Source organism: Dicentrarchus labrax, unplaced genomic scaffold (genome assembly GCF_905237075.1).
Source record: "Dicentrarchus labrax unplaced genomic scaffold, dlabrax2021, whole genome shotgun sequence".
Taxonomy (NCBI): domain Eukaryota; kingdom Metazoa; phylum Chordata; class Actinopteri; family Moronidae; genus Dicentrarchus; species Dicentrarchus labrax.
Genome location: NW_026136707.1, coordinates 1,731,941 through 1,750,125, shown reverse-complemented (window position 1 = coordinate 1,750,125; position 18,185 = coordinate 1,731,941). Strand labels below are relative to the sequence as shown.

The 18,185-nt window shown below is 40.3% G+C and overlaps 1 protein-coding gene across 2 annotated transcripts; it reads left to right on the top strand.

Moving 5' to 3' along the window:
* Positions 1 to 74: 74 nt before the first annotated feature.
* Positions 75 to 8,955, top strand: hormad1 (HORMA domain containing 1). 2 transcript variants are annotated; one of them, XM_051406864.1, is made up of 16 exons: positions 75 to 472; positions 745 to 797; positions 1,224 to 1,368; positions 1,487 to 1,550; positions 2,630 to 2,666; positions 2,838 to 2,858; positions 3,104 to 3,130; positions 3,259 to 3,326; positions 3,876 to 4,027; positions 4,786 to 4,943; positions 5,064 to 5,132; positions 5,810 to 5,870; positions 6,267 to 6,319; positions 7,026 to 7,109; positions 8,049 to 8,102; positions 8,510 to 8,955. In XM_051406864.1, exons 2-16 carry the CDS (start codon positions 750 to 752, stop codon positions 8,603 to 8,605), a joined length of 1,137 nt encoding a protein of 378 aa, XP_051262824.1. In that variant the 5' UTR covers positions 75 to 472; positions 745 to 749; the 3' UTR covers positions 8,606 to 8,955. The 2 variants fall into 2 exon arrangements, with proteins under 2 accessions (XP_051262824.1, XP_051262825.1); XM_051406865.1 differs by lacking the exon at positions 75 to 472 and adding an exon at positions 498 to 573.
* The last annotated feature ends 9,230 nt before the right edge of the window (positions 8,956 to 18,185 follow it).

The following is an 18,185-nucleotide window of genomic DNA, read 5'->3' as shown; positions in this document are numbered from 1 at the left end:
ACGTCACCGCCGGGGAGGGTGTTTCTCGCCGCGGGTGAGTGGCATATACAGTAGCCAATAGACGAGCAGCATCGGTCCGCGATGAGCCAATAGGAGGCCGTTGCCAGCGCCGCTCGCTGTGATTGACAGCCCGTCGTCCAATGAGATTACGAAGCTCACTGGGGGCGACGCGGGGGCCGCACTGCATCAACACAAAGCACCTGAACAGCACAAAAGATGTATTATTCATGTAACATGTCGGTTTTTAAATTCGCTATATGTTATATTAATGCGTAAATACACCCAAAAATAGCCGTCTTTGTCATTATTACTTTTATTCCTTAGCAGAAAACCGCGGAGGAGCTCCTTGCTCTGTGATTGGCTACTTGTTGACTCCTTGCTCTGTGATTGGCTACCTGTTGACTCCTCGCTCTGTGATTGGCTACCTGTTCACCGCTGTTGGTGCCCGTCAATCAAACAATTAGCGGGAACGGTTGTTTGTTTTTGGTTTTTTTTAGCTAAACTAGCTTGCTTTAGATTAAAAATAAGATTGTACTGTTTTGTTCTGCTAAAATATTATTGTATTGTTGCCATGTAAGTACAAGTTAATTACCAGCAGACTATGTTAGTTACAATACACTGTTTAGCAGGTGATTAATTAAAATGAGCTAATTAAGCTAAAATGTGCTCGTTGTAGTTTACAGTGAAACTAGTTAAAGCACAGTTTGTCGGCCACTGGACGTAATTCCTCTCTGTTGTTTGCAGATTTTATGTTTGCAATGGCCTGTGCAACATTACAGCAAGTGAGAACTTCACAGGTAAAATAGACTAATTAACTAATTTAGCTGGTTAATGTAGATTGTGTATCAGAGAGCTAGTCAGCTACAAGGCAAGTACACAGTTGTTACAGTTTCAGATTGCCACGTTTTCTATTTTTTATCTATTTTTTAACAGTAACATTGATTGTTGTAAGTAGATTAAGTACATTTATTTATAAAACACTTTATTATTTCCATTTTATGCTTATTTACACACCTACTTCACTTAAATTCATTAGATTACATATAAAAGTCAGATTAGATACATAAAAAAAAAACCCCATTAAGTTGTAAAGTGAGGTTAATATTTGAAATATGTTGTAGGCTTTCTCGTTGAAGTGCTGCTGTTGGCTGATTTCTCGTTTCTGTGTTAACTGTAATCAATAATCAGTACTGGAGTCTGATTCGTTTATTTCACTCATGCAGGATAATCAGCTGTTGCCTAATCAGGTTCTGTCAGAGCAGCAGTCCTTGGTTGTTATAAAGAAGCTCCTGGCCATCGCAGTGTCTGGCATCACATACCTTCGGGGCCTTTTCCCAGAGAAAGCCTACGGGAGCAAATTTGTTGAAGGTTAGATTACACATGGAAACTTATTAGACTGCACGTCACAGTGGCATTCGAGGTCCATTTACCATTTCTAAATATTGACTGAGAAGATTCTTACCTCCTTTTTTTTTCCTTCCCACAGATCAGAAAGTGATGATCCTTAGAGAGGAGCGCAGCTGTCCTGGTGCAAGTCAGATTGTTCAATGGTAAATAACAACAACTTGACACTTGCCAGCCACAGTTATTGATCAGGGTCACTAGGAAAACAGCATTTTGATGGTGACATAATTAAACATAAATTCTGTTGAAATATGTTTGGACAAGCCTTGGGCTATAAAACAATAGTGAAATGTACATACGAAAGACACTTTATCAATAGCAATAAGAAGATTGTTTAATAGGCTATATAATGATTGCACCTGTCTGTCTTTCTGTCTCTCGCTCTCTCTCTCTCTCTCTCTCTCTCTCTCTCTCTCTCTCTCTCTCTCACCCCAACTGGTCGAGACAGACGACCACCCACCTAGAGCCGAAGGGTCTGTCCTAGGTTTCTGCCTTTTAACAGGCAGTGTTTCCTTGCCCTTGTCGCCAAGTGTCTTGCTCATGGTGGTACTGTTGGGTCTCTGTAAATAATGTTATAAAGAGTTCGGTCTAGACCTGCTCTATTTGAAAAGTGTCCTGAGATAACTTCTGTTATGAATTGGCGCTATACAAATAAAATTGAATTGAATTGAATTGAATTGAATAGTTTCACTTAAAGCATTAAATGCAAACCACCATGAAAACATATAACGAATACGCCCTGGTTCATTAACATGAAATCCCTTGATAATGGAGCGTGCTAGCAGCGAATCACCGTAGCCGTTTCCACACTTTGGATAAAGCAACAGGTCGTCAGTTATGACCTACATGTGTTACATCTACATTTTTAAATAAAATCAAAAATATATGTTGAGGAAGTGTTTTTATTTAAGTCAGATAAAACAATAAATAGATGCTCAGAGTTGTGATTCATATCTGACTCACAAGCTGTATATCGATGTTTTCCTGTGAGGGTATGATTTGTGGAACTCACCACTACACCATCAAGTAACACATTTTCAAGCACACAAAAATAAGCTGGATTTTTCTTCAACTAAGAATACAATTTAGCTGATATTTATCTTAAAATGTTTCAACAGTGGAAAAGATTGTGTAATTTTGTCCTCTCTATGCAGTATAGACGGAGCTGCGTTTTAGTGCTCTAACCTCTGATAATTAGATGTGTGTTTTGTTTTAATTCGGCCAGGATGCAGGGCTGCTTTGAGGCCATTCAGAAGAAGTATGTAAGTCATATTCAACTATTTTCCTTCAGTCAGAAGAGTTGTTATATACATCTGATTGAGTCATTATGAATTGCAACATAAATTAATATAACCAGCAAAGTAAGTCCATATTCACTTCTTTCCCAAGTATCCATAATAACTAATGTGCTAATGTTATTTTTCCCCCACCAGCTGCGGACAGTTATTATGTCTGTGAGTATTTTGTTAATCTTTTGTATGTGTGGTCTTTTTGTATGTTTAATTATGATAAAGACATCAGTGTGTGTGAGAAGCCTGCTTGGGAAAAGTCACAGTTGCAAAGAGATAAGCAAATACTAAGAACTGTAACTATACTCCCTTTTTAAGCTCATGTTGTGCAGCATTTAATCTTTTCTATAATGTCTGAAAGAAATATTCATGGTGCTCATGTTTTGTCCATTTGGCCCTTTTTTTATTAGATCTACACTGACCCAGAGAACCCCCAGGTAATGCGTAGTGTTTCTTCTTTTTGTTGTTGATGTTTAACAGTGCTAACCTATTGTACAGATAACTAGCTATTTATATGATTATTGCATCAATATATATACAGCCCCAGTCTTGTCCTGTCTTTCAGAAAGTGACTGAGTATTACCAGTTTAGGATCCAGTACACAGCAAAAGGAGCAGAGATGGACTTTGAAAGGTTGGATTTGTTTCACTTTACAGTTATGTTAAGTTCACAAGACATTGAATAGAAGTCATATCAATTCAGGAAAACAAACAAAAGGAAAATAGTATGAATCATCTCTAAGTTGGTTTTATACTCACGTACAAGGAAGTAACTTGATTTTTCGGTCTACTTGTGACTCCGCTGGTGAATTTAATTCCTTTAATTCACAAGTGTCTTTGGAGTTGAGAACAAAATGGATTTCATACTATAGAGAGAACGGAACAACTAGATTTAGAATAGATTTTTTAATTTCCATACCTTAAGTGAAGCTACATCAGACCTACACATGAGTGAAACATGCAGGTATTTTGATTGCTGCACTATTACATCAAATGAAATGTCATAAACAGCTGTACACTGTGACTGCACTTGCTAAATCATCACATACAGTGTGGCTGGGTCACCTCAGAACATACCAAAAATGTTAACATATTTGACCAGTTACCATAATGGTTACATTTAAGCTGCATTGAGCTGGTGGTTTCAGTTCGTTTCTCATCCTGCCCCCTTTCTTCTCCTCAGCGTCAACAATAACAACAAGGTTTCGATGTCATGTGGCAACACCAAGAAGGCCAGCATCTTGTTGGTGCGGAAGCTCTACACTCTGATGCAGAACCTGGGTCCTCTGCCTGACAATGTGTGCCTCAACATGAAGCTGGCTTACTATGAAAATGGTAACACACACATACACACCATAGTTATGATTTTCTACAAATGCAACATAAGACAAATTGAGCAAAAATTTTAAAGCTTTGCACACGTTTTCCAATGACTTAATGACCTAATGTCACGACCTGAGTCGACCTGACCTGCACTGAGTCTCTCTTTATCTTTGCTCAGAGCTTGTATGCATTTCAGTCACATTTTAGGCATTTTGCTGACGCTGTAATCTGACTTGAGTGTGTATCTAAAGGTTCAGTGTATTGCTGTAGGGCAGTCTGTCAGACCAGATTGGGAAACCAGAAGAGAGAGAAAAGTTGCACAATGCAGAAATACAATTCAGACACAAAATAAAAAAAAACACTTGCATTTGCACAATGTTGCAACTGCAGCCAACTTTAAAAAGGAAAAAAAGACATTTATAGGTTAAATGGGAAATAAATAGGTTTTTATTTATGTTATTTGCAAATGTTTAGACTTGTTTTACTTTCCATTTTTATTATTTGAAATCATTTTGAGACTGATCTTGTTGTCTGTTGTGTGTATCACCAAATAATTTTTTAACTCAGCAGACCAGGCCAGGGCATAAGTATGTATGCCTGTTTTATTTCTTTATGTGTAAAATTGGGCAGAAATGAGCCTAAATGAGAGTGTGTGTGCAGGGTTGGGATTCAGCCCTTTTAGAATTCACAGACGTGCTCTCTTGTTCAGGTTTTGTTTGTCTCTGTCTCACTGTTTGTTTCCCTCTCTGTGTGTTTGTGTGTTTTTCCAGTAACTCCTCAGGACTACCAGCCGCAAGGCTTCAAGGAGGCTGACGGCGACACCGTGGAGTTTGAGAAGGAGCCGGTCAAACTCACCATGGGCGAGGTGGTCACTCCCTTCCACACTCTGAAGTTGGACATGGCTACAGAGAGACAGAGACTGGAGCAGGTGAATGAAAGGAAGCATGAGACAGAGCCTTTGTCTCCTTATCAACAAGGTACGCAGCAGTCAGCACTTCTGGGAGCTGCTTTTTGATTGACACCTGCGCATGTTGCTAAATGTCTGTAGGTGGAGGAGAGAGTTCATATCACGGAGAAGTGGACTCTGAAGATGGAGGAGGATGGTATCCTGTCACAGGTCAGCACACAAACAGGCTTGTTTACACTCAGCAGTACAAAGTGATCATTGTAATCAAATAATCAGAAACCAAATAAATGATGACCCAGATAGGTCCGGGAATTGATTGAAGATATAATGCCTCTGAACTCTCAAATAAGACAATATTATTTCTACATTTAGTACTAAATTAAAGGCCCAGTGTGTAACATTTAGGAGGCTCTACTGGTGGAAATGGAATATAATATTAATAGGTATTTTTACATTTGTGTGTAATCTGACTATAGGAATCGTTATGTTTTCGTTACCTTAGAATGAGACGTTTTTATCTACAGATGCAGCAGGTCGCCTTCCATGGAGTCCGCCATGTTGAACTGTACAGAATGATGTGTGTGCAGTAAAAGGGTGTTTTCACATTCTTGTGGTGAAAGTGGAAAGTTTCTATGTGCTCATTGAAAAAAGAACATATCAGATACAAAATAATATTCAAAGTAGCAGCAATGGATATACATGCTATACAAGCACGTCTGATGTCTAAGTTGACATGTACAATGTGTTGAACAGCTTCGTTATTGACACCTGAGTTGGCAAATGCAAGTGAGGCTGCAGGTCAGACATGTGAGTCAGTCGGGTGTTGTGGTCTGTGTGTTGACATTGTGTAACCATGTTGATCAGCTAACTTGTTTTCGATCTTTCAGAGTCATGTGATTGAAGACGTGGAGAAGTCTGACAACGAGAACACAGACTTGGACAACACTGGTAAATCCTCCCTCCCGTTTCACTTCAACTGTGTACATAATAAGCTTTTCCAGGGTTCAGTTTGACCTTGTTTGTGTTTTATAATGTCTCAAAAAGGCAGGAAATAACTGCAGGTGTTTGAGATGAAAACATTTTACTATTGCTATAAGCTGGTAGGTGTAGGAGTTTTAGAGTGAGGTCAGGTCCTTAAAAGGAATGTTAACTGAAGGCCTCACTTGGGGTTGAATACTGTTTAAATGAAATGAAATCTTTACCTTCAGCTTTTACTGAGACATTTGAGTGTTATATCATGGCAGTTCTCTTAAAAAACTCATTATCCAGAAAGAATAACGCAGAGTGAGAGAGAGGTTTGAAACAATATGAACATCGCCATCTTTTTTTCTTTATGAAACCAAGAGATCCAGATGAGCTGTCATGAGAAGATCGAGAGTTGTGAGGAAGCCACAGAGGTAGGTGGCAGAAATGGCCAAAATCTTCTATTTCAGCATATATCACAGTAACAACACAGTAATTGTTCTGTGAATTCAATTAAAAGATGGTTTCAAATAATCATACTATACCATTCTTCATCACATTTGATTATTTTCTTCTTTTATATGGAACCTTAATACAAACAAAACCCACTGACTCACAGGAGACCGCACCTTTAATAGGTTAAGAAACAAAAGATTCTTCTCCCTCATCTTGGGTTGGTTGGAATGCCTCCGGCTCTGTATTTACAGTTTCACTCTCCTCCTCCGTGTTTTCTTGTCACTCTCTTCTTCTGCGGTGGTAAGCGTGGTAGGCAGTCCTGCTGCCCAAATCACGTGACCTTGCACGGTAGCTGGATTCACGAGATCACGTGAAAACCTAGCCCTGATTTGCTAGATAGCAGAGGCACTAAGGGATAGCTCCTGTCAAGTGGAAAATGGGGGTGAGGAACCAAAGCAAAAAAAAAGAGAAAAACATTTAAAAGTGTCTGCTGGAAAAAAGGTATAAAAAAAAGAGGGATGTGGGAATAATTTAACTATTTTACTGAGAATAAAAACAAACATTGAGGATGTTTTTGCAGCCTGACTTAGCAGGATGGCTGTAGGCTCTGTGTAAACATGAAAGGACCCCTTTAAGTGCACTTAATGGTCGGTGGCGTTACGGACCATCTGTCCCCCCCCTCAGATGGACGCTCTTGTGAAGAGGACCTCCGACATTGAGGTGGGACTGAAGAGGACCAGGAGTGGACGGGTCATCAAGGCGACTACGGTCAGTCAGCCACTCAACAGCCACTAGTTCTCTCCTCCACTGTCACAGCTAGATGACCCGAGACCTTTGGCTCTCTTTGCTTTGTTAATTAATTAATCAGCAGAATAGATCTTTGTATGAGTCAGCATAGGTCAGACAGAATGCACCCATAGGGCTCTTTTGAGTTTGCAGTGTTGTCACTGCAAATTAAGAAGTTACATGTTTCTTTGACACAGTGAGTATTTTATTAATGGAGTAAGCCAAACGTGTTAACAATTAAATATGAGCTCACTCAGGTTATTTTAAATCCTTTATGATATTTATATGCATTGATCTATGGACTAGTTGAGTATTGTGTGTATGTAAGAGCAGATACGTGATTATCATACATTATTATGTGTATTATTGTGTGTATCTCTCTGCTCACATGCTACTGGACCCAGTATTTTTTATGACTGTGTGCTCAAGGACCTCTCGTTGCTGCACTTATGTTAGTGTTAGCAGAATCTTCTGTTGGTATTTTCACTTCCAAGGTTTGTCCCCATATAGTCTACTCTGGTTACAACTTGCATATCGCCTCCCCTTTATTCCACCACTCTCACGCATACACAGCGTGCCCTGCACTCGGTGTTCCCCGTCCACATGCCCCCTAGACCAACGTAGTATCATGGGATGAATGTCCTGTGTTTGTCTGACACCCCCAGATGACATTTCTCTGTGACATTTGTGGATACATTGGCTCGTATCTTTATATATGTCATACTTCAAAAATATTGTCCAGTTGTTTGAGGATTGTGCCATTTGTTGGAGACAAAGAAGGTTTAGGAGATAAATTATTTGATATAAAAAAAATGGAAATAAAAACTGAGGATCAGCTGATAAGAAATGATCAGAGAAATAAAAAAGAGAAGCACAGCAGAGGATTCTGTGTATGACTGCTTTGGTGTTTTTATGTGGCAGGAAACAAACCTGACTGCGAACAACAAGAAGTCGACTGATGTGAAGGACAAAGCGGTGAGAAACTCATTCTTACAGCATTTATAAACTGTGATCTGATCCTTATTTAATATAAACAATTGAATATAGATAGAAAGGTGTAAATAAAGCTAGAAAATAATTAAGCACATCTTCCATGTTATGTAAGAGCTACAGTATGGGCCTGCTCTCCCAGATCACTTCATTCATATCTGTTAGGAAAAATTGATTTGATCTCGGGTGATAAGACCGTTGTAATTTCACATAAAAAGCTTTTGTACAGAGGGTATAGGATGAATTTTGAAATGGAAAGTGCGTAGGACACTGTTTGTTTCATGGATGAGTCAGCAGTGATCACTTTGGTTTCTCAGAGTGGGATGTTCTCTTGTCAGTAGACATATAATGCTGTGGTCGTCAACTGCGTATTTCTTCTGTTGTTTTTTCAGGTTTCTCAGTATGACATCCCCAACAGCCAGGAAACGCCGTCCACCTCCGCGCCTAAGAAGAAACGCAAATTCAGCGAGCCCAAAGAACGCTTCTGACCTCACATCCCACTGCTAACACAGCAGCACTGCTGCATTGGTTTCCACTGATGTTTTTTAAGTCTCAATTTTGATTGCAACAAGTTACATATCTGTTTTTTAAAAGGAATTCCACTCCTTTTAGCATTAATTTGGGGGTTGTGATATTATTGTTTGTTTGCTCTACAGTTTGTATGAACGCACAATGTGGACAATTTGCTTATTTAAAGTTAAAATACAATTTTCTTCATTAACACAGTATTTAAGTTGACTTCCAATGATGTTTTACTGTTTTCATTCTAAGTTACTTGTCTACAAAGCAGGATTTCATACTTGAATAAAATAAAAAAAATGCATCCAGTGTCTTCTGATGTCGCAGTTTATGACTCATGTTTTTATCAAAGTACAGTACAAAGGACAGTATAAGGTACAAAGGAGCAACAAAAGGCATGTCAGGATTGTTTTATTTCTATTTTAACTTGGATTTGGACTTATTTGTGCAGATAAATGCTTGTAAAACTGGGAGTCATTTGTGTAAAGTAAGTGAGTGAGCAATGAGGTCAAAGTATCCAGGTCATGACTTAACTGATGAGCTAATGGATGATACAGAAGAAGTCTGTTACTGTATGCGCCTGTATACACCTAACCAAGGGCGTAGGTAGAAAAAGAGAACTATGCAGAAACTATAGTCATATATGAGGCTGCCAGGATTTTATGCAATACATTTTTATTAGCTGTAAGGAGACAGTGAAAAGGAACCATGTGTGTGTGTATGTGGAGAAGAGAAGGGGTTAACCACCACCCACAACACACACTTCACTGCAGGAGTATTTTACAGTATAGGTGATGAGAATAACTTTTTACATGCAATAATTATATTGTGATATCAACAAATATACATTGTTGTGCTGTGTAGAGTATGTGTGTGTTTTAGATTTTCTGAAATTGTATCTGTTTTCAAGTATGGCCCTCTGGTCTGGAATAAAATGAATTGATTGATAAGTGCAAAAATGCGGCCCTGGAGGCCATACAGTCGTAATGCTCAGCAGCTGCTTCCATCAGCGCTGAGACGCTGTCAGACACCTGTGCTTGCTTCTCGGTTTGTAAAAAGGAAATGCCTCTCGCATAGTTGAAAGATTTAACAGTTTGAGCTTCCTGCCAGTAAAAACACCCCCTGCTCTGCCTCTGGGATAGAAAAATTCAACTTCACCTGCCTCTTGAAAAACAAACCTCTGTCTTTGAATACACCCAGAAATGCCACCATTTGCATGTGAGGTGCCTTAAATGAAGCTGTTAAGTGAAAGTGGATTATATCTGTACACAGTGACCTTTGGGCCCAGATAAGGGCCCATCAGCAGCCTCCCGCCCGGCAAACTGTGTGTTTTTAATCTCCTATTGTTTTTCCCAGAGAGAGGGACATTTGCTGATAGACTGCCTTAACCCAGTGCGGATCAATACTGCAGGAAGCCTTTGTGATGCATATCCAAGCAGCCCCCACCTCTCTGTGTCTGCAGCAGGCCAGAGGGGGTAGAGAAAGAGAGACTCCATCAAATCAGCCCTCACTTCCGAACACGGGCATTGTCTTGGCCACTACATTTATTTCATTGTCTCTGTGTTTTTTATGGGTATTTCTGATAACAGAGAAGTATAAAGCAGAATGAACTGGGAAATCCATGGTGGACAATACCCACACACCAGTGCATTGACGCGCTTTATGAGGTGTGAAATGAATCAGGGTTATCTAACCCCACAGCCCGACTCCAGTGGAATTTTTCAACACTTTTTATTATTTTGACAGCAGGGGGTTCTGTGGGTATTGATAGGTGATGAAATGCAATGAGGGTAAAGGCACCTTCGCAGGTCTAGTCATGTATTGTAGATAACCAGTATCTCAGCCATTGACATTACAACTACATTATATCACAGAAATGAACCGATAAATAGCGCCCAAAAGGCAAAATGTATCCAATGGCATGGAAAATAAAAAGAAATGTATACAGGAACATACACATATTGAGAGATTGTCTCATCTGGCACCAAAAGTAGTGTAACTCTTGGAGATTAGACCCTTCAAGGCACAAAGACTTGAATATGGACCACTTTCAATCACATCTGAGATTTGAAAATGAAAAAACAACATAAGAACATGTTTAAGGGTAGACCAGTGTTCCCGTCAAGCACGTTCCAAATATCTAACGACGAAAGGGGGCATAGGAATCTAAATTGCAATTTTATTTCGCGTCCACCCTCAATCCTTCACTCGGATCCTGGGACTCTACATCATTTCTGTACACACACGTCTCCCAGAAATGAATTCTGAAATTAAATTCAGGGACACACGTCCAGTGTCCAGTGTTAACAGATCAATCAGCTGGCCAAACAGCAGGAGGGGCCCGCCGGACGCCTCTGCAGACCAATCAGAAATCTGGGTTCGGCCTGTCTGAGTCGATAGCTTAGGTCCAGGGCCGCCTGGGTACGGTCAAGGCAAGACACACTGACAGACTGATGGACAGACAGCCGCAGTCCATCCCAGGGCTGTATATAGATTAAAGCCAGCTTCTGTGAGCCTATAGTCGCGTTGTGGTGATTGTGCCTGCAGGGCCTATAGGCCCCAAGGGGGGGCTGGGCTTTACACCAGGAGGGGGAGGAGCAAGGGATGGAGTGGACATCCAGCCTAGGGACCGTGACCCCTTTGACCTTGCCAGAAGGGCAGCAAATGTTTCCGAGCTGATTAGCGCTTCCCCAGCAGAGTACTCCGCTCATGGTTAACCCTTTGGAATCAGGTAGTGGGCAGATGTGTTGGAGAAAATCCAGGAAATATGTCATTCAAATAGTTTCTGGCAAAAAAATACAGCAAGGTTAAAAGTTTAAGTGAATTCAAATATTTTAATTAATGCCCATAAGGATTAAACATTCTTATACTTTTTCACACACTTAATTTGAGTTTGAGGTACTTTTACCACTTTACTTTTTTTTTCTTTTATTCTACTTTATACTTCTACTTCACTGCATTTCAGAGGAAAATATTGTACATTTTATTCACTATATTTGTTTGCAAATTAGACTTATAGACATATTACCTTATCAATTCATAAAATATGATGCTGATAACGGAAGGCGACTTTATGTGTATACCACCTTTTAACCAGAAGCTAATTCAAAGTGATATACACAAGACAGAAAATCGGATGTAAACAGGATTAAAGATTATAAATTAGAAGATAGAAATAAGTAAAAATGTAAAGAAAGAAATTAAACAGGAAAATTGAAATACAATGTGGTTAATGTGCTGTATGAAATATGAATGAATGGTTTTCAATTTAATTTGATAAAAGGTTTAAAAGCAAGGTTTTAAGCCTAAATGCAAAAGACTGACTGAAAGACTGAAAAGAGACTTAAAACCTGACTTTTAATTGCAGTATTTATACAGTATGATACTGTTATTTCTACCTAAGAATGTGACTACTACTTTCACCACTGTATGTTTACACAGAGAATAAGAAACTTGCTGTAGCCTCACTGGATGAATTTAGCAGGAATTAAATATCTTGAACCGCCACAAGGGGGCGATAAGTAGCCATGGAATGAGCAGCTAGACTGAGGCGCTCAAAGATAACGTCTGCTGCCTTATGTCATGACAGAAAAGCATCCTCTTTCTCATGCATGCCTTAATCAGCTCATACAGTTGGCCTCCACACTGTACACAATTTAAAAAGCATGTGATCCCACTAAACAGCCAACACGAGGCTATTCAACTTGTCTTTTGAGAGACACTGCAGCAGAGTCAACAGTATTGATCCGAATAAGGAATGATAAAAGGAGGGGAGGCTGAGAGCAGGTGGTAGTGGGCCAGCAGATTCAGGGATTTAGTCGCTCACCGGGTATGTATGGTCAGCGCTACCGAGCGGCGAGGGGACCAATACCTACTCGAAACAGATGCTCAAAGCAATGGGATGTGCCCCCATTGTGATCAGAGTGGACAGCTGAATTGTTTACCACCAAAGGGCCCTTTTCTTCAGCGGTAGGCCCGTGCACAATGGGGCCCCCGCCGCACTGACACACTGAGGATTTTTGCAGGGGGAAGCGCAGGGGGGGGTAGTGCGTGTGCATCGAGGGATAGGGGGTTTATAGGGTGAGCCTCTGTCCGTACCCCCTTTTTTCTTTCTCTGTGCTCATATGGACCTCTCTGAGCCCCCCCATCTCCTCCACAAAGCCCCCCTAAAGCTACCGGAGGGCAGGGGTTTAAATGTCACGCTTGGCCATCAGAGCGCCCAGCCCCCGGCTCGTGTCTCCTGGGGGAAGCACGCCAAGAGACAGGGAGAGGGAGAGAGGAAAGCTAAGGGGAGGGAGACACTTGCCCTTGCCCCATTGTCCATTACGATAGGCATGAGCTGCTAACTGACTCCAAATCAAGTGTATCCTCTCGCCACGCGCCCTGGCCTTGTCCTGCTCTTGCTCAAACACAAAGGCCCTCTATGTTTTTGTTTCTTCAACCATCCATAGGTGAATAGCAGCTTTGGTCATGGTATGTTTGACAGAGCAGCTTAAAGGAGGCTGCAGAGTCTAAATTCAGCTGGCCACCGGGCTGAATGATAAACACAGTTTGTCATCCTGAGATGCTCGAGATCCGTCCACATTGCACTCCGGTGAGCTCTTACATGACAAAAATCAATGCTAACTTTTTGCGTTCAGTCACATAAGAGGGACTTCAAAACGTTAAATCGGGTGGAGGCGGGATGAGGAGTGGGGTGACAAAGTGTCAAGCTGAAATACAAGTACAGGACGAAATATACGAGCCGCCGGCCAACTTTATCCCAGCCCAAGGTCCTGGCCCATACTTAACCCACCCACAAGATTGAGTGTTTTATGTATCTATTTGTTCTAAATAGTGGCACACTTGACCTTGAGTCAAGATGTGTGTGCTCGCAGCCTGGCCCGGGAATCATCCCTCCTGTCAGGGACGGGAGGGAGTGACCTTGAACCGCCAAGGCGCAGGCGTAGCTGAGTGCACAAACTCATTTAACTCCCGGGTTTGTTATCGACATGCTGTAATCGTTAACATTATGGATGATGAATAACTACTGACTGCCATATACCTGCGCAATACGTCGCCGTGCCATGCAGACTGGGGCAAGATGGGGGCCGGCAATGGCAGACATGGCGTGCTGATGGTCAGGTGACTGGAGGACCACATCACTTAGACTTGTTTTTCCACCCAATCATAGCGACAACTCATCAAGGGTGCCAGCAAAGCACACGGAGGTGCTTAAGGACATAGATCACTCCTGTGCTTTATGCTTTTTCTTTTACCACACATACCTCTATGTGTGCTCAGGAACACTTAACCTCCAGCATCAGCTGTTCAGGCATCTGCAGTGGATTTTTTTCTCTCTGACTCTGTATTGATCGTTGTAAATGGGTGAATTTACTGTAGTTTCTGAAAAACACACATATTGGACAAAGAAATTATTATGGTCAACATTGCCGGAGCTGGAGGCAAGAATTTTAAATTTTAGGTTTTTAACACTAAAACAAGTAAATTAGTGGTAAAGTATTCATGAAGTAATTTGTGAGAGAGGCACAGAATAGGCACTATTTTTCTTGTGCTCCAATTCTCTCTTATAGCGCACAGAAGGCTCCATTAGGAAGGAAGGTATCTTGTCAGTTTCCCTTTATTTTAGTTGTTTGTTTTTGAGCTGGAGTGATAATATAATGGCCCTTCTTGAGCAAATAACCCCAGAAACTAAACTCACAAACTACATTAGGAACATCAGGGACTGTAGAAGTCCCTTTATGCATTGTTGTTTGCATTTTCACTGCATTTTAGGAACTGTGAAGATTAGGTAAATTAGTCTCATACTGGATTGAAACGTATTTCTTGAGGTTGTTGGGTACTTATCAGTAAGTAAGCATTTTAACTAGAGGACTGTGCCTCTGTCACTGTCTTAACAAAAAGCAATACTTTAAACAAATCTATGTCTTCCTAATTCTTCAAATTCCAGCTATAAGAGCTTATATGAATCTGAAGGAAATTGAAAAGAACACTTACAGTAAACCAGAAAATGGCAATTATTCAATTTTCACTTTAGTGTCTTTAACCCTAATTACTAAAGGGGTGTGACAAATAATCAATAATGCGATATGTCATGATGTGCTCTCCTGTGATATAGTATTGATACTCTGGCATGCGTGTCACTAAACGTTCTCTTGTGATAATAAGGAAGATCTTCAGGCAGTCTTCCCTTCTTTTACTGCAGACAACTGAACTCAAAACGTTTCTGCTTTCCTGCAGTTAAACCTTTAGCAACTTTGTTGTTGTTTTAGACTGAAGTCCCCTGAAAACCTGACTTCTAATCTTAAAGAAACCTTGTACCTAATTAAAACATCAGAAATAAAAAAGTTTAACTCCCACATCACACAAGTTTCATGACAGCGATTGGCTTTCAAGCTACTGTGAAGTCAGGAAATCTTACACGTATACGTCTTAAACGATTTTAAAGGGAACCCCATTCAGCTGATGAGTATGAAACATACATGCACATACATCCTCCCGAACAGTGAAGCTCAAACATCCAAATGAGCAATAAGCAAAACTCATTTTCTAGCAGAGGGGAATGTTATGTTTCTTCTCTGTAACATTAACTATTTATGATTAAATAAGCTACAAAGTTAAAGTTAGTAAACAACTTTGTTAGTTATAAATTAATAATAGTTCAACACTAAAAAAATCTACTTTATCATCACTGTGTGGGTATGGTAGCTTCACCTTTTTCCATCAGAGCCCTGTCCACTTCAGTCCACTAAGAGAGCACAGAACATAAATAAAAATAAAAATTGTATATCACATAACAAATCTGGTTATAACTTTAGAAGGTTATGTGTGTGGTCATGAGGAAGGGCACTTAATCTATGTGTTTCTGTTACTGTAAGTCTCTTAATGAGGCTAAAATCACTGCCTTTTTGGTATATGATCGATTTTTGTCTTTTTAATGGGTACACGTTCCTCTTCAGTTATATAGATACATAGTTATAGTCTTATCAATTATGACAGAATTCCCTGCTTGGAAAGAATTTAGTTGTCAAGGGTAAACACTCGTTATAGCATCATACTGTTTGAATTCCAGCCCTAATAATTACTGCTACAGCCAGTATAACCATTAAGACAACAGAAAATAACAGATACATCACCCACACATTTTAAAATAAAATAAAAAGTACTAGATGATGCAATACCGTAGGCAAATAAATGAAACAGTACTGAAATCTGAAAAACACTCGACATACAGTAAAACACTAAACATAAAACCAGGTCATGGCAGTTTGGAATTCTTTCACAAGTTGCCCATAAGTTTGCAATAGCGCTGAATGTACATTTCATACAGTAACTCAGAGCTTCCACACCAGGTCTTCCGTTTTGACCACATACACAATCTGCCGGAGGGGAGAAAAAGTTTGGTAGATTTTCCTCTCTCTCTCAGACGGCCTTGGGAGTTTGACTTTTGCCCTGCCAGTGTTTTCCTTCTCTCCAGGCTTTGGGGGCTTTTCATCTCACCAAGGTGCAAGGGCAGCCACTTCTCTCCTCTCCCAGCCCCTTCTTTCCATCCAGCATGCACATACACATGCGGATTTCCATTTTTTTTTATAGCGCGAGATTAGCGGCTCCACCATCCCAAGGCTGGCTTAAGACAGGAGGGCGGACATCAAGCAGTGTTGGTGGGATGCATGCGGGGGAGAAGGTCCCCGCAGACTTGTTTAAGGCTGATGTGGATTCTATAGATGAAAAACACACATGTGGTTGTTTAGAATGAGCTGTGTTGTGAAGTGTCAATTTGTTGTCAACTTGATGGCCTCATATGTGCACTGCATGGGAAAAAGACATATTTAAAAGTGTTTACTCAGATTTTTGTTGGAGAAAGTCAATGACATGTTTTCTCTTGGATTTGGAGAGAAAATTTTACCTTTTGAACACAAGGCTGTCTATTTTCCTTCTATTTCTATTTGATAGTCACTGCATTACACACTATATATTGTTAATTTAGGGAAAGATAGTCCCATTATTATCTCTGGAGGGGATCATGTGTGTCCGAGGTTTGCCTCCATATAGCCTGTATACTCGCTGACATAGCCTGCATATAGTCTCCCCTTCACTCCACTACTCTCATACATTCATGTCTATGCATTTCAAGCTTTTCACGTGTCATTTAATGACGTTAGAGATGGCACAGGACAAAGTCATGGAACAATAATATACATGCGGCCGTATTTTGGTTAGGTTTAGGCACCAAAACTACTTCATTAGGTTTAGGAAAAGATGTCACGACTAGCGGTCTCCTGGGTGAAAGTCCTGTGTTTGTCTAACCATCCACCCCCGACCTTCACCCTACACAGACTTTATCACTCTTTGTACTACGTCATCTGACATTTCTGTCTCTATGACATTCACACGTAAAATGACACACCGTCTGTGCATATAAGAGACTAAATGGCGTGAAAAACTACATGTGAAAAGCAAAAAAAAGACATTGGGATAACATGCAAAATGACTTAAGACATTGGCTTGTTATTTATATACCATTTGGTGATACCAGGCCTGGTAGAGATGTATCTTTTCCTTTTCTTTTCCTTTTCCTTTTTTTTTTTTTTACAAAATTTGATTCCAGCGTGGGTTACATTTCTGTAATCAGTTTAGGCGTAAGCTATCATTGTGGATGCTACCTTCTTTCTCTAATCATTCTTAATAAACTGGAGCAGGACACACATCACTTAATCTGTTGAGATTTCTGCCTATGATGTATGGGAATCCAATTTCATTTGTGGTGCTTAAAAAAAAAAAATCATCAGTAACATCAAACCTGATCAGATCAGATCACCATAATCTGTGTCTCTGATACTCTGGATAAATCACAGAACATGCTGTTTTAACAGTTTTAATAGGGATTATTCCTCAGTGGAACTTTTCCCTGGTCAAGACAAACAAAATGTGTTTTACATATACTGGTGTGTTAGTGAAAATCTGGGAATGGGACCAAAAAAACAAACAAAACAAAACTATATGCATTTCTAGACATTGATAGGGGTAAGTAAAAAAAAATGTATTTTGTAATTTGGGAGAAATGACCCTTTAAGTTGCTTTTGGGTTATTGCTATTCCTTTGAGAATGATGCATAGAGCTACTTTAAACACAGACCAAAACCTGTAAACAATACATTATTCTGCGGAGTTCAGCAGGTTTGTTTATGTGTAGCATACATTAGTCAAACCACAATGGTAGGACATCAGCCCATTTGACCACAAACATCCAACAAACCCATCAAACAGATCAGGCATCATGTGGCAATAGCGCCCGTTACAACTGACCCGTAACATGTGGCCCAACTACAACTAAATTGTGGCTGAATTATTGATACAGTGGCGTCGGCCGCTTTGCAAGTGGGGGCATGAAAGGGAGCCAACATGGGAATGGTCTGCTAATTTTATATGGGAGCCTCAGGGCACATTCCTCCCAGTGAAGACCAAACATATTGACATATGTGTGTAGGGGGAGAAACTGTATATAATATCAGCCCGGTGCTGAAGGAGAAAAATGGACAATGTGACTCTC

What these genes read in the sequence shown, in the direction of transcription:
- hormad1 (XM_051406864.1), top strand. Translation starts at nt 750, where the DNA reads ATGTTTGCAATGGCCTGTGCAACATTACAGCAAGTGAGAACTTCACAG. An exon ending in AGCAAGTGAGAACTTCACAG is followed by an intron (nt 798 to 1,223) that starts GTAAAATAGACT and finishes TCACTCATGCAG; the next exon opens with GATAATCAGCTGTTGCCTAA. An exon ending in GCAAGTCAGATTGTTCAATG is followed by an intron (nt 1,551 to 2,629) that starts GTAAATAACAAC and finishes TAATTCGGCCAG; the next exon opens with GATGCAGGGCTGCTTTGAGG.